This window comes from Haemaphysalis longicornis, unplaced genomic scaffold (genome assembly GCF_048455015.1).
Source record: "Haemaphysalis longicornis isolate Haplotype H1 unplaced genomic scaffold, Haemaphysalis longicornis Haplotype H1 scaffold_6, whole genome shotgun sequence".
Taxonomy (NCBI): Eukaryota; Metazoa; Arthropoda; class Arachnida; order Ixodida; family Ixodidae; genus Haemaphysalis; species Haemaphysalis longicornis.
In genome coordinates this window covers 171,794,115-171,810,893 of record NW_027526407.1, presented here as the reverse complement: position 1 = coordinate 171,810,893, position 16,779 = coordinate 171,794,115, and the positions used below count along the sequence as shown (strand labels likewise).

At 47.0% G+C, this 16,779-nt stretch overlaps 1 protein-coding gene across 4 annotated transcripts in view; it reads right to left on the bottom strand.

Moving 5' to 3' along the window:
• The window catches only part of Mbs (Myosin binding subunit), a 120,221-nt gene that overhangs the window by 64,737 nt on the left and 38,705 nt on the right, over positions 1 to 16,779 (bottom strand). For all 4 annotated transcript variants that reach the window (XM_077672843.1, XM_077672845.1, XM_077672842.1 and 1 more), the window contains exons 2-5: positions 8,017 to 8,147; positions 5,909 to 6,027; positions 1,623 to 1,782; positions 651 to 873 (exon numbers count right to left, since the gene is read on the bottom strand). In XM_077672843.1, coding sequence (XP_077528969.1) covers positions 651 to 873; positions 1,623 to 1,782; positions 5,909 to 6,027; positions 8,017 to 8,147 — 633 coding nt within the window. The remainder of the gene's footprint in view (positions 1 to 650; positions 874 to 1,622; positions 1,783 to 5,908; positions 6,028 to 8,016; positions 8,148 to 16,779) is intronic.

The window sequence follows — 16,779 nt, the reverse complement described above, 5'->3', positions numbered from 1 at the left end:
CAACACACCTAATTAACCCGCACCTCACACATCAAAACCCTCTCTTGGTCTATCTTCTGCCCCCCTTGTGTGTCCACTGCACCCTGAGCGTGGCAAAAAAATGCTTTCATCCGACCCTATTTCACATATAACAGGGTTCAACTCTTCATGATCATCAGCAGCCCATCCTTACCCACTGCAGGATGAAAACTCAGGATGAGTACGCAGGTACCTACCTTGTGATGCAAGCATGCATTATTTGCCCCCAAAACACCCTTTGTCAACCTCCTCATTGGTGTATTGCCTTCCCCTCCTTCCAGTCTCGTCTCTCAGCACCCACCCTGCTATCCTGGGGCTCTGCTCAGTTCTTTGAGCTATGATATCCTTTACCCAAATTTGTTTGACTCTACCACGACCAAAATTGTGCAGCGGATGAGACTGCCCCGCTCACATTCTTCTCCTCTGCACCACACACCCACGCCTACTTTCTTTTCATAATTTTGTCTCCGATGTCCTCTAGCCAAGTTTGTTCAAATGTACTGCCGTGACCAAAAACCGTGTGGACGGGACCTTATTCGGGCATGGCATTTTCTTTTTCCTCCACTCTCCCGACAGCTGAGACGCGCACGCACATGCAGGAGACACCAATCCCATTCCCCCTTCCCACTCACGCTGTCCTGCTTCTTGCGCATCTCCTCGAGCAGGGGCAGCACGTCGGGGTCGGCCAGGTCGAAGCAGGTCTGGCCCACGTAGTTGGCCAGCGCCATGTTGGCCAGGCCCTCCTCGCACAGCAGCCGGCAGGCACCCTTCTGGCCCCAGTGGGCCGCCGCGTGTAGCGGCGTCCACCCGTCCACGTCCACCGCGTTCACGTCCACCCCGGCCTGCATCAGCAGGCTGCAACAGTACGGGGGGAAAGAACAATCCCCTTGACGCCACCATGCTCAATCGCGCAAGGACCAAACCTCCATGAGTGACCTTTGCTCGCGTTTGATAGATGGTACTTGTAGGAGTTGATTTACCTATAGCTTCAACTTGAGCATCCTTGCACCACGCGAATGATCAGCCGGCAAGTAGCAAATGGTGCACTAGAAGGGATAGAGTTCAATGCCAAGCTCGTGGGCTTCACTTGTTCCATCACACCACAGAAACCACCCCAGCAGCCCCCTTTGCACTGGCAGGGCATGTCAGACTTCTTACTGTTGCCTTTGTGCAGCTATCTCACCTGTTCTCAGCCACTTTGACATGGTGGCTTTAATTTGTTTCCGTTCGTCCAAACAGAACCAACGTGTAGTCTGACTAAAAAAGAACACTGCTAATGTAGTCATGCATTAAATAAATCGAAGGTTGACCAGACGAACAATAAATACTAAAGGATGCCAACATAAACTCTGTCCCTACTTTTTCGTTTGTTTGCAACGGAATGTCCTCCAAGCTAAAACAGGCCTCAAAGCAGCAACAAAATAAAAACAACAAAAAAGAAAATGAGTGATGTCTAAAAATGTGCCACAGTTCTTCCAGACACGCTTCCACACAAACATGCAATTGAAGGAGCTATTTTTTCTTTTTTTTCCCCAAGAAACAGCAGAGGCACACAACAGCTCCTTGGGGAATGCCACCACAACCTTCCTCCTGTTCAAGCGCACCTGATGACCTTCAGGTACCCCTTGGCGGCGGCCACGTGCAGGGAGGTGGCCCCCGTGCGCGGATGGATCTTGTCCTGCACCCGGCTGTTGTTCAGCATCTGCTTGGCATCCTCCAGCATCAGCCGCTCCTCCTCGTTCCGCGCAGCCTCGCAGTCCACGTCTGGCAGAGTGGGTTTTCAAGGAGAGAGGGAGGGTTAGGATTTTCTCACTGACAAACACCAACGGCCATTTTGATATTGTTGCGAGGGGATTTGCAATACAGCTTGGCTATGAACCAAGCCAGCTGGGCGATGCACTGTCAACTTGACATGATGAGAGGAATGCCCAACATGTCCAGCGATTCCCGAATGAACAAAGTGTAAGAGGAACTCAGAACCTGGTTAGTAATTGCGAGCATTAGACTTGCAACGCTAATGAGATTTACGTGTCTTCAGCTTGCTTCTTTTTTCTTCATCTGAGTGCAGGGAACTTGTAGAGCACTACTTGTAGAGCAATACTACCCCACTACTCGCCTTCCACTCCAGGCACCACCCATTATTCAGCTAGCAACTTTAGAAGTTCCACGTTATTTCAAGGTTAGGGTAGCTTCCTACAGTACAAAGCTCTTTTCCCGTCTCAGGTGATGGGAGAGACTGCAGCAGACAAAATTGGGAAAATCCCTCTGAGCAGCATAGTTGTTCCTTTTCTTGCGTAGAAGTGGAAGTGAACGGTGTGTGCTTACGTGGAAGGCTTGGTAAGTTGTGAGCTGCAAGTAGTAAAGAATGAATGTCGAGTGTAACATTGATGCCACAATAACACAATAAAGCACAGCTTTCTCCTACTCATAGCACTATGCTGCTTTACTTGAAAAACTTGAGTGTAATTATGTTCCAACTTGACAATACCCTGAGGTTAATTGCATCCTCCTATTTACAATACAGTGCATAATTTTTCGGCACTGACAAATGAAAAGGAACCCAGAAATAACCAAAGAAAAGAACCAAACCAACAACAACTCCCTCAGGAAAGAAAGGTGCTGAAGTTGTGGCTGTGGTGAGCTGCTGACACCCATGCAAATTTCAAATCGCGCCCCAACCCTGGGTTTGTGCAGGCCTAAATGGCTCTGCACACAACTTTCTTCGAAACAACTTGCCCCTTGAAAATGGGCAAGTTCGCTGCCACCCACAATAATATCGAGGGGGAAGCTTTACTAAAGCCGCACTTTGCTTTGAACACTTCCAAGCATGACACATTTGCTCTTACGCACTTTGGTAGTGAGGAACTTGAATAAATATGGTGCAGGTTTGTGAGAGGCGGCAATCCATACCAAATACAAAAATATGAAGACCACAGAATGATACACGACACAATGCGCATCGTGTTGTGTATCATTCTGCGGTCTTCATATTTTTAGTCCAATAAACACCTTTTGTAGCAGCTCTCTCCCTGAAATATTTCCTGGTACATAAGAAGGGTGAGTGGACGATTCCTTCCATCGACTCGGCCTACCGTATTTTCGCGCGTATAACCCGCGCCAAAAATACGAAGATTTCAGGGATGTTGTAGAGGTGCGGATTATATGCAAAATATTTGCTTTGCTGCAGCTTCGCCGCAATGCGCGCTGGGCCGTTATTCCCCTACAGCAGTAATAGCAACTAAGCCACTGTTATGCCACTGTTATCCCATTGACAGTGCTTATTTTGCACGCACAGACCCCAACCTGAAAAAAATGTATGCGGCAAGTCATCTAGTTACGTAGTCAGCTAGGTAAGTCCTTTCGCATAAACAAATGTGCAATTGAGTAATAGCCTTGGTCCATACTTTCATGTATAAAAATGCGGACAATACGCGGGGATATATTTTTTCTATTCCTCGATGGAAAGTCGGGGTGCGGATTATATGCAGGGGCGGGTTATACGCGCGAAAATACGGTATTCACCATATTTTGATTCATCTTTTGCCCTTTTTTTTTAACTTCTTTTACTCTCTCACTATCATGTTCTTCCTGCTCTATTTCGGCGCAAGTCGCGTGAAGCAGCCTGCACGTGTTCCACCAAATTTTGACGATAAGTGCACCGATTTGATAGGGAGTATGCCGGGGACCACGCTGATTGACCCTGAAAAACCAGGTCCCATGATCAGCCCTCTACTGCATTGCCCAAGCTATTCAGGGGATTTCAAGGTGAAGAAAAAATTCCAGGCCTTTCAGGTTATTGAATACTCAATTTTTTTTTTTAATTTCGAGGGTTTTCATCAAAGGTTTGAAGGACCTGCGCACAATCTGCCAACCGTTTTTTACTCCAGCCAGCCAGCTCAAGCAACGCTACAAACAGGACAATGCAAATGGTTATAAAAAGTGCCTCTTTTTTGGGCCTACTGCCAGCGGCAAACACGTCTGTCAATACGGGTTGGAGTTTAAATTTGTACACAAAGAATCCTTTTGTACGAAGTTGAGTGCCCCTACAGTCAGTAGGTACAGCAACAGCGTTGTGCTTGCCAACTTAGACTTAGAATTTAAGATCTCTTTTCCCATGCCCTAGAACTACTGTCTTGCTTCTCTCGGATTTGAAATAAGCATGAAGTGTTTCATGAAAACACAAAAAGTGACTGCTGTAGCCATCGGCGGCAACTTGAATGGTACCAAAATGTCCGCCACTGTAAAGAGAAGATAAAAGAAGATACATTGGTGTGGAATCTGAATTTGTGTGGAAGCCTTGTGTTGAAGCCACCGCGTGAAATACACCTAGCCTGCCTGACAGAGTAATTAGCGCCAAAAGGCGGAGCAAAAAACAAGAGAGAGACGCTAACACAACTTAGCAGTACAAGAATATTTGATAACTGCTATGCTTTCACCTTCGAAGAACATCAGCACCCTGAAGTGCCTGAGAAATCCTTTTGTTCCATTTCTTGCTTCGCACTTTTGTTTCAGAACCCCCCCCCCCCCCCCCCCCCCCCCTTCTTTTCAAGGTGTCCCGATTTTGCACCCTGAAGGTCCCAGTCACCTTACCGATACTCTATGGCCCTTGACAAGAGAGAGGCACTGCTGCGAGAAAGCAAACGAAAGCCAACACTGCATAACCCGCCCAGTGAAACAGAAGTGGTAGCTGCCCACAGCTCGAACCCGCCCGCCAGTGATCCTTCTCTGGAGGGCAACAACAGAGCAGGGGCCGAGAAGAAAGGACAGCAGCCAAGGCCTCCCCCTTGACACCTCCCTCCCTTTCAGCCGGTTCAAAACAAAGGAGGAGGGAGCAGGACATCGGAATGTAAACGCACGCGCTATTTCGGGGGATCACGGCTGGAAGGGGTGGGGCGGGCACAAGGCGAGGCTGCCTGAGCGATCGCCAACCACCCTCGCACCGAGAGGGGAAGAAAAATAGGAAGAGGGTGCCAGGAATCCCGCCTGCCACATGCGGAGCTACAATATGCACACGGTGAACGCAGGGAGAAAATTGAAATGCAACCACAGTGAGTTCCCGCACAAGCCCTTCGCGATTACGCTTTTTTGGGAACCTAGCGACCACACCTTGTACAGGTACATACATGCACCAAGGCTGGCTACCCACTTAGTAAGCCTCCTCAATTCTGTCAGGCCCACTGAATTCTGCCTCCTCAAGCCTGCAGCACATCCTTTCAGAGGGGACGACACTGCTCTTAAAACAGCTTGCTTTAATTGTTAAGTGAACTCTGTGAAACTTGTCAGTCTTGCTGCTTTTTTTCCGTTGATTTCAAATATGCCATTATTTTTTCAGTAAGTCAATTAGTTGCCAAGATAATTAGAGATAATTAGCCATTTTTGGAGGAGCAGGCAAAACAGTGGTTGTTATAAAGCTGTAATCTTTATATGCTCCAATACTATGAACCCTGGTGAGTGCAATAAGAGAATCCGTTTTTTGATGCACCGCTTGTAACTAATTTTACAGCTCATTACAGCCATAAAAAGATCAACAGATGGGTCATGCTTACATTGTAAACCCAGAGAAACACCTGCACACAGAAACAGATACTTCAGTTTTTCACTAGGATTGTATGACATGGGCTCCGTTAGCAAGAAGATGGAGAGAGGGGGGCGGGAAAACAGAAATTTAAGGAAAGTTACACAAAAGAAAAAAATTTGCCACATCAACGCAGACTTAATTGAAAACAAAAATTTCACATTTCAAACGCAATAAGACTCTGCTTGTGCAAATCAGGAGGCACGACCTGCGTCGTTGCCCTCTATGGCTTTTTTAACCAGTCGCAACAAACAGCAGCGGGAGCAGAGCGAAGGCCTGTGGGCCCCCTTGCTTTCTCTTCCCAAAGAGACTCACTGAGCCGCTCCACTTCAGCCTGCAGCAGCTCTTCCATTTCCTCCGACTCGGCAATGTCGATGGGCAGGTCACCATCGTTGTTCACTCGCGAGACATCCGCTCCATTCTCAATCAGGTACCTATGTAGAGAGAGAGAGAGAGAGAGGGGGGGAGGGAAAGACGGAAACAATATGCCTCATATGTAAGCCATGGTCAAGCGCGCCAGTCGCTATGGCCCGTGTGGCACTGGGGTATGACTAATGAAGCCATGGGCGGAATCCCAAATTGCGTCTGATTCGAAAATGGTCATTTCACGTTTGTCTCAATTATGACGTAGTAACTGTATTTGCGAGACCAATGATATGCGCAGAATCCAGCACCCTGCCTTGTTTGTGCTGCATCACAAGGCCGTCTGCTTTCAGCTAATCAGGGTTCACTTGAAATGGACCCTTTCAAATGGACACAAAAATAGACGAATCTGAGAATTTATCCCTTGGGAAATCAGGTCGCCCGCTTCTTTGGCTGGGATTGCAAAACTGTACTGAACATTCCCCCGTAGGGACATAAAAGAAAAGTGACCTCAAAGTCTACACGCACTGTTGGCACTCTTGGCACCAATTTTTCATCCAGGTGGATACAAACTTGCCCACTCTACCAAAAAAAGGAAACAACCCCCCCTCCTCCTCCATTTTTATTCCGTAATATTTTTTTCTGCAAAAAAAATGCCGGTTTTCAGGGTCTCTTTAGCTAAGTAGGATAAAAATTTGTGAAATCTTATGAAACCCGAGTGACTACCTTCGCCAGTGACCCTACCAAGCACTCATTTGTTTGTTCCCTTCTAGAGTTCTATCACGAAGGCTTGTAAATGAATACGACTAATTACAGTTTAAACTGCCTCGGGCGCCGAAAAAGCACCCAGTACAAATCCACCGTTAAGGGAGGGCTCAAGATCAATTGGGACGACCCAAATTTTCTCCTGGCATTGAAGTCCACTCACTAGAAAGCAAGCAAAATGTTCATACAGCACACGAATACAACTACTGCAAAATAATACTTTGTGATCAGACAGCGATGCCTTTCTTTCTGTCCTTACCCCTTTGTTATACGTAGCAAGGCCATCTAATCATCCCATTTTGTTCTACAAGGCACTGCCACTGGCCACAACACAATGCTCACAGTCACTAGAATTAAAAACCACACGAACCATAAAAATAACAAGCACCTGTCCCTCTACACAGTCCACATGTGCAAGGGAAATTCTGACAACCACCTAAAATGCAGCCATACAGCTACGAAGGGCAGCTATACAGCTTTCTCAGAAACTTCACAGCTGAAGAAAAATTTGTCCTGGTCCAGATTTCCTGTAAAAATTTCCTTTGTAGAAACGTAACGTATTTTGGCGCGTATAACCCGCACCAAAAATGCAAAATTTCAGTGGCAAAGTACGGGTGCTGATAATACGCAGGTTTTTTCCTTTAGTGCAGCTTCACAGCAGTGCACGATGTGCCACGAAGCTCCTACGCAGTAACACTGACTAAGCAGGGACGAGCGCACTCTAACAACTGAAGTTTATTAGTTTGGCGAAAGACCTATAAATTCACGAATCTGCGCAACATCACCACAAAAAATTCTCTACAGCGCACTCAGCACACACGTGTCTTAATCCGGACATTACAAACAAGACTTTTCCCTTGCAATCAGCATATTCTACTTTCTAAATATACGCCTTTTCTGTCTACATAGCATGCGATGTGTTGCTTGAGCAGTAGCTTTGGTGCAGCCTTCTTGTATCAAATTTGTGGACAATACGCTGATTGCAAGGCGAAGTCTTGTTTGTAATGTCCGGATTAAGACACGTGTGTGCTGTGTGCGCTGTAGAGAATTTTTTGTGGTGATGTTCCCTTTTCCCATTCTCCCCCATCCCCTTCAGGGTCTTATGACCTCCTCCAATAAACAGCCAATCAATCAATCAATCTTCTTTTCCGTTCCGGTGGGCTGAAAGTGGGGGCGCGGATTATATGTAGGGGCGGTTTTACCCACGAAAAAACTGTACTCCACCTTGAGGATTTCTGGCGAACTAACGCAGCCCACATCCCAACAACCACAACACACTCCCACTCCCAACCTACCTGGCCACGCTGACGAAGCCACAGGAGGCGGTCGCGTGCAGCGGCGTCCAGCCCTCGTTATCACCGAGGTTGAGGTCACAGCCGTGCTCGACGAGGAACTCCACCATGGCCATGTTGTCGTCGATGCATGCCTGCGAAGCAAGGGCAACGATTCGTCAACCACTGCCATCCGATAGTCAATGCAAGCTCACCACTGCTACAAAAGAGGCCAAGCCTGGATGCGACTCAGATGCTGGGGACATTACTTCCTCCTTGTCATTTTTTTTTTCTGTTCGAAATTCCCACAAAAATCGGGCCGTGCACTTGGGTGAGCACTTGAAATGACGGCAAGTAATTTCTCCAAATCTGGGTCGCGGTTACAACACAGCACTGCTTTACGGAAGGTGCTTCAACTTTAAAACTTGCGCAGACTTCGAAACAAAGAGAGCTTTGCAAAGAGGTGGAAGCAGTGCCTTGTTAGTCAGAGCTGAATGGAGCCGGCATGTCTGGTGCTACAACAACTTTCTTCTGCTCGATACACCCTCTGCATAGTAGCTAAAAACAGAAAACCGAGCTGTCTTCTTGCATTTCACTTATGTACAAGCTGCTAAAGAGTCCTGTTCACACCTTAGTTATACACCTACTTGCAGAGGAGCATCTCATAGTCACCCAATTTTGTGTTAATTCTGTTCAAATTTCTAGCTGCGTGAGAATTTTAACGTGGACTCTAAGAAAAAATGCATCTCTCCATATCACAATTGATGCATCCCACTTCCACCAAAGGAAATGCTAGTACACTTTCACCAAAGGAATCGCTAGTAATAAAAGGCGCTACGGTTTTCTACTTTGATATATCATGCTCTTTATATTGCCCCGGAACAAACGTCCTCGCTGCCAAGCATTTGTGCATAGTAGTGCAGCCGATAAAAGGGTTACGTTTGCAGTGGTTTGTACAGATACACACGAGGTTTTTATGAGGGTTTATCAGACCTCTTGTACTGCCCCTCAAAGAATGTCTTCCCAGCAAAATATTCCTGTATAGCCCGAGAGTTCAAACAGAATTTCCCACTCTTAACTTATCAGCTTCAAAACCTCACACAGTCAAAAGCCAAATCAGAATGACACGGTTTATCAAAATAGCACGGTTTTTATCGACGGCCCAGAAAAACCACAACCAATGCTCAAGTGCAGCAAATCCCATAGCTTTAAAAAAAAAAACTGGAGCACGCTAACAATGACACACACCCAACAGAGAAAAAAATAAACGAAAACCAGACAAGGTTGAGAATTTCGCAGTTGGCTTTAAGTAACTGACTAAATTTGCTGACCGATGGATTGAAATAGCAAAATGTTCGCAGTTTGTGAACTGCTTGATTGATTGATTGATTGATTGTGGGGTTTAACACACAGACGCTCCACAGGCGATGAGGCGTGCCGTAGTGGAGGACTCCGGATTAATTTCGACCACCTGGGGATTTTTAACGTGCGCCGAAATCTCGAACACACGGGCGTTTTTGCTCTTCGCCTCCATCAGAAAAGTGGCCGCCGCGGCCGGGAATCGAACCCGCGACCTCGTGCTCAGCAGCACACCGGCTTAGTCACTGAGCCACAGCGGCGAGTTTGAGTTTGTGGATTGGAATCACCCATCTGACTACACCCCTCTATTATCAACCATTGCCACTTCCAGTCTCTGCACAGACTGTCCCCTATACATGCATGTACTATCGTGATACTACATTGATACGAACAACGGAGCTCATCGCTTTCAGTGCATGCCGCGCATGCGCAGTGCAAAGTTTGTGACCAACATTGGCAAGCAAAGACCATCGTTTTTCCGTCATCTGTTAGAACCTCAGCACAAAACTGAAAAAGAAAAAAAAAAGAAAAGCTGTGTGAGCTGTTTTCACTCGCAAAACAATAAAATTTAACAATGCCTACGTGAGTGAGCGGAGAACATGGCAGGAAGACAACCCAAAATGCCCAAGCGCTGGACGATGGTCTTTTCATACCAAGGTTGGACACAAAAACTCTCATAACCTGTTTTTACTGCACATACGTGGCTTGTCACCAGGATGTGTGGCGTGTACTAAAAGCCACGCGCTCCATTGTTTGTATTCCACTGTATCACATTAGTACAGTCACCGACAAATGAAATGCGAACACAAAAATATGAACCAGGACACGCAAAAGAGAAAAAAACTGTTTGTGGAGGTGAAATAATGGTGCGCTATCGGTGTATTTCGAAAGCCACACTTCCCAATTTTGTTACTGTAATTGAGCCACACGTCGTTTTTGACTTGCAGGGAAAGAAAGAGCGCTATTTGTGTGTCCTGGCTCGCATTTTAGTGTTGCCATTTCATTTGTCTGTGACTGTACAGGTGCTGTCAAAAGTAACTGGAACATTCTCTGTAGCCTTTTGTTTGTTTTTGTTTTTGTACACTCGACTGCAAGTGTGCAATATAATATACTGTGCCCGCACGCTGCCTGCCACCGGAGCAGGGGCCCTAGTCAGGCTCCAAGCCTTTAGCCTCCGTTCCCCTTTCTGAACGGAAAGAAACGATAAAGAAAAAAAGAACGAAATATACAGGAATTTCTTCTTTTGGAAAGTGCCTGGCTGCATTGTTGTTCGTTCCAAAGAGTCCCCCCTAATAGAAAAAGCTTCCTGTAAACCGGTAATGGCTGCCATGAAGCCAGTAAGACCGACGATATTTTGTGATACTCACAAATCCTTCTTCCAATCACTTATGCCGGCCCCTGTATGTACAATGTGGCACAACCACACATTGTGAATTTGTAATTCTGTGTCGGAATGCAATGCCCAAGCACTCATGCACTGCTCTCGCTTACTTGCAACTATATTATAACAAGAAACGGTGCTAGTGGCTTTCAAATGCTAACAAAAAAAAAATCGCTGAAAATACCCAGTCAGGTTTCGAGCTCAACAAAACGCACTGCACCATTTCACAGGCCTTTCACGGTATCACAAAATTTGGACAAGGACGCGAGTGCCCGCAGGATGCATTTGTGAGCAACCCAGGCTTATTACAATTCCCAACCGATCTTTCAGATGTCTTATTTTCCGGACCTCCCTCATTATCCACACTTTGCCACAGCACCATCACGCAATCCACAGAATCAATGTATAAATAACATAGACCAAAATTTCGGAAGTTTGAAACCCTTTGTTCAATTTTCCAGACTTTTACTTTCAATCACAATCAAAATCTACCGAAAACGCAAACACATCTCCCTTTCCTATCCTTTCCCTTGTTTCTTCTGTGCACCACGCTGAAGGCATCATGCTGTTTGTGGGCACTTATCTAAATAAATAAATAAATAAATAAAATAAATAAAACATCACTGCCACTTCGTTTTTCTGCAGCCTCGAACCAGGGGTGCTTACATATCACCAGCTGATCTCGCATATATCCGAGATAGCAGGCCCCGCTTGCTGCCCCATCTCGCAAGCCGCGCGAAGGAAGTCAGTTGTCAGTCGCCCGCCACGGTGGCCGTTAGGTCGCATACGGTCGGTTGTGCTGTTTGCATTGCACAGCGCCCCACAGAAACAGATTGATGAGTTTTTCAAGCCACTAGGTAAATAATGCCACTTTTTTTGCATAAATTAATTTTTTTGGACTCCTCGATTATCAGGACAGTGTCTCAGCCCCAAGAGGGTCCAAAAAAAAATCGGTCAGCAACTGTATTAACAAACACCGTGTCCACGGCCTGTCTGGGCCCCTACAGTCAACAAAAACCATTCAGGAGATGAACGCAATTTCGTATTTTGGAGGGAAATGTGTGCTCCGCGACTTTGCTGTGCTTCTTGCTTCTCTTGTATATTCCCGTTATGGTGCAGTATACACTTGTCAAGCAAACTGCCACCATAATGTTCCCTCAGAAAATTTGCTTAGAGTCCACTTTGCCATGCCAAATATTACAAAAAAAAAGCATGTTCCCGCAATTTAAAACAAACAACAAAAAATAGTGGTCAACCCATTTCTCGAAATTGTTTGCACCCACCCCATGTCTAATCGTACACAAGTCATGGGAATTCACGTGTGTTCAATTGCAAGCACCTTTTGTAGCACTCTCCACTAAATGTCTCCGAGTTATCAAAATTTTGCTGTATGACCCATTTTACCAGAGGGCGACGTATGCTTGAACATTTTTTTGCACCAATACCATCTCCAAATGTGACCCTGATTTCGCTCCTCACATGGATTGATAACGAATCCTTCCACACGTTACAGTAGCGAGGAAACCTTCTCATTAGTGCATGCCAACAGGTCTGAAACTTCCAACAGGCACTTCAATTTCCTACCCTATTTTCGAGTAATATTTTCAAAGAACATTTCCGGGGTTCAAAACACCCAAGCTTCACAGCCAGTATTCTGGCCGCAAGGGAGTGCAAATTATTTGCCCCGCTCCATTTGTTCTATCTGGACTGGTAAAGCATCACCACCCGCTTCGCACAAATAAATTCTGCATTTGTAATAATCGGTTCTGAATCGAACAGCACTTCACAAGATTGTCGCCACAATTCAACAGCCGCGCACGCCCAGAGCCCCCGCTTTTCTTCACTCCGCACTCGAGGGTACAAGCCCCAGTGAATAAACAGCGGGTCGGAGCCCCAAACAAAGCCTGGCCACTAACGAAACGCTCAAACAAACAATCATTCCATCGAGAGGGGAAGGGGGAGTGGCCCGATAACGACTTCCTCTTCCTCCCCGCCCGTCAAACAAAACACAGCCCCCCCCCACCAGGCCATTAGACAGCGAGGGGCGTGGGCAATCTGGTCTTCCGTTTCGGTGCCTCTCCCCGATTCAACAGAGCGCACAGCACGCGCCAATGGGCGGCAGTATTTCATCATCCTCGGAATAGCAGGCCCATCGTGTCTGCCCAGAAGCCGGAGAGGGGGGTGGGTGGGGGAAGGAGGCAGGGGGTTCTAATTTTAGGAGATCAGAAACTCCTCTCTCTTCGGGGGGAGCCCAGTGGCGGCAGCAGCCGTCTCAGTGGCGGCCGGGCGCATAGCAGCATTTGGGCTGCTGGGGTTGAGACACCGAGGCTGCCGTGACCGCTCGTGCGGGCAACGCCTACGAGAGACAAGGCCTCGCAACCTTCGCCTCGCCCTCCTGAATGCTTTGACCGCAACGTGTTTTTTCAGCTATCTCTGCCATTCCATCAGGTACAATGGTATGCAAACTGATGATGAAGCTACGCATCTCTCTCTCTCTCTCTCTACCTCTCTCTCTCTCTCTCTCTCTCTCTCTCTCTCTCTCTCTCTCTCTCTCTCTCTCTCTCTCTCTCTCTCTCTCTCTCTCTCTCTCTCTCTCTCTCTCTCTCTCTACCTCTCCCTCCCTCCCTCCTACGTATCAGTGACACTATCTTGAGGGGCCGTGCTGTGATGGTGGTAGCACAACCTTCACCATGGCAAATTCAGCCCTCCATCGATGAGGTTTTTCTTGGGAAGGGGAGAGTGGGACGCCGGCGAATTACGTGGGAGGCCGACCATGCAACAGGCCTTGCTTTGGCTGCGCTTTTTTTTCCAATAGGGAGGAAACAATTGTGCCCACAGCAGTCAAAACTATTGCCCAAAAGGCACAGCTAGACGTCCCGTTTTTGGCTTATTTAATTGAGTACACATAAAAACAAAAGCTGATTGCAGGTTGGGTGAAACGTTTTCGAACGTGAATATTTCTGGTTTACAGTGCAAAGAGCTTCTAAACATAGTTATGAAAAAAGAAAGTACATAATTTGGGTGGTCAGGATTGTACGCACCCGTGTGTTGATTCACTAGCTCTTGATAAGAAAAATCGTGTCAATACTTTCACTAAAAGACTGAAACAATATGGCGAGGCAATAGAACAGAAAATGTGGCATATGCTGTCACAAAGACATGTGAGTTCTCTGACACGTTTTGAACACAGGGAGAACTGTTGACCAGTTGCAGTCTCTCTGGTCATTGTAAAGCCACGCTAGACATCTTAAAGGCTACTACAACCAGGTATCCCGCTTCAAGTATACCAGCCAACAGGACGTTACTGTTCCTTACTAGCCAATGCCTCTACCGACCAAAACATCTGCGTACAGTTTTTAATCTTGCGCACAAAGAGCTAATGTACCGTGTATTAGCATCACAGTTTCATGCAATCTCTATGTAAACTGAACAATCTCTTGCACAGCAGTTGTGTAAAGCAAAAAAAAAAAAGCCAAGTAAAAAAATAAAAAGGAGTATGCTGAGTGGTGCAGTTTGAACCTCTCCCCGTGTTGTGGCAAATCCAACTGACAGTATTAAAGAAAACGGCCACAATGTACTTCAGCAGTACGAAACAGCTATGCTGCGAGCCTAACCTTGATTTATTGATTGTGGGGTTTAACGCGCCAACGCAACGCAGGCGATGAGGCGCGCCATAGTGGAGGGCTCCGGATTAATTTTGACCACCTGGGGATCTTTAGTATGCGCCGAAATCTCGCACACACGGGCATTTTTGCTTTACTCCTCCATCAGAAAAGCGGCAACCGCGGCCGGGAATCGAACCCGCGACCTCGTGCTCAGCAGCACAACGCCTTAACCGAGCCTAACCTTGAACCATCAAGCATTAGCGAACAAGCTTCAACTGTGAGCCAACTTTCCCATATTAATTTTCATCTTTATTCATACAAAGTTCAGTGAAGTATTCAACAGAACACAAATATATGCTTAAACGTTCGTGTCGCATACTTGTTAAGGTGCATGTTTTGGAATGTCTGGAGCCATATATGCTCCCGGAAAGGAAATGAATGTTTGCACTGACACACCCTTAGTCGACAATCAACTGCTTATACTGAGTACACATCACAAGAATAACTTGCACCCTCAACCTGCCTGTATGTTTCCCCTGCAGAACTCACTGACGCGCTGATTCATTCCACGTAAGGCAGAAGCAACATTTAACACACTAAAAACGAACGAACAAAGTGAAAAGTGCACACACTACTCATTTTCTGTTTTATCGTCAATTGCTTTCCTCGTTACTGAGCTGTGAAGCTGCTCTTGACACTGAAAAAGCCTGCCGAGTTGCCCTTCTTCCCCACAACGACAAAATAGCAAATCACACAAGTTGAACACAACTGCAGCTGCCAAGTGGTTCAAAAAAATCACCTTCCAAATTCCAGCCCGACCGGTCAACGCTCTGAGAACATGTCGGTGCACACACCCGAGCGAAGCCGCCGACTCTGTCATTAACCGCGAAAAGACGCAAGGCGGCGCAGAAAAGAGGGCAAAGGTGCGAAAACACGAGCCGGCGAGACTTTACGCCCCCCAGGTGAACAATGATCTGTCAGCCAGATGAGGTGGAGAGGGAAGAAGGCGGGGAGCAGACGACGACAGAGCGGGGAGCAGCAGACGACGGAAACAACGGCGGCGTTGTTGTTGTCACTTGCTCTATCAGATGCGGGGCCCCCTTTGGTCCCTGACGGCGCCGTTTGCTCCCCCCCCCTCCCCCCTGGCATTATTTTTAGAGATGGCGTGTTTAATGGGCTGAGAGTGTTGTTGGCGCAGCAGAAACCTTTTTGTATCGAGCGGTCCCCTCTTTCATTTGCGAGAAGCGCACGACAAGAGCTTTCCACAAGGCAGCGGTGAATGGCTTTAGCGGAGGAGGATCCTATGACTGTTTGAGCATTGCAGAAAGGTTTCGAAGGAATGTTCGGAAAGCCTTTTTGAGAAATTCTTATTCCTTGAGGCGTGGAAACGACGGACCAAGTGAGCGCACAAGCTGCAGCTCACAATATATTTAGACAGGAACACCGGGAGTGACAGTTATGCGCCAAAATATGGGTGCGATGACACTGAGTCGCTGTTTTAAAGCGAAGCTTTCTTAGTCTCACTGATGGCGGTGTTGTAACCAATACACACAGCAGGAAAGCCAACTTTACACACAGGACGACCACATGATGATGATGATATGAAAACAAGAAAAACCACTTTCCGTGGGTGGAATCGAACATGGGCCCCTCGCGTCATGAAGCCCACATCTGTCCGACTGCACCATCATTGCATTTGGGTGACTTAGCATTCCCTTTGGGTCCATTGCACAGGCGTTGGCTATGGACCTTTACTGAATTGAAGTGGACTTTGGCCTTGGACTTTGACTTGCATGCAGTTTTCACTTCGATCATTGACACTTAAGACTTTGATAGCAGCGGCTTTGACTTTGGCATTTCGCGATTTGATTTATCGCATGCAAGAAAGCTTCACGTTTCAACCAGTGTCATCATGAGACGGGTATGATTTGAATTTTAAAGGGCCTCACCTGCTCCAAAACAGCATAACCAAAACATAAAACCAATTAAGCCAACCAGCCAATGAAAAGGTATTACCAGGCACCACCTGAGGTGCAGCGGAGCCATGGTTGTGGAAACAGGGCTATAATGGCCCACAAATGCAATTGCTATGACCTAGAAGTGTGGGTGCTTTGACCAGCAAACACACCAACTGTGACCTAGAGTCAAACAAAAGCGCTCCTCTGGTGCAGCAGAAAATAGCATGCAAGAGGGCAGCAAGGGCAGGGGGAGCGGAAAAGTGCCCTCCCAACCAACACGAGCAACTCTGCGCCTTTCCGACCCCAAGAAAGTGGGAGAGAGGGACAATAGGAGTGCGCAGTCCTGCAAACAGCCGCCACTGAGCACGCACAAGTGCAGACGACGATGGGAGAAGAAAAGGGTTTTTGGCAACAGAGGCCAACAATGACGCTGGAATTCAGGCCAGCAGCAGCAGCAGCAGCATGTGACGAGTTTCCTTCTCCA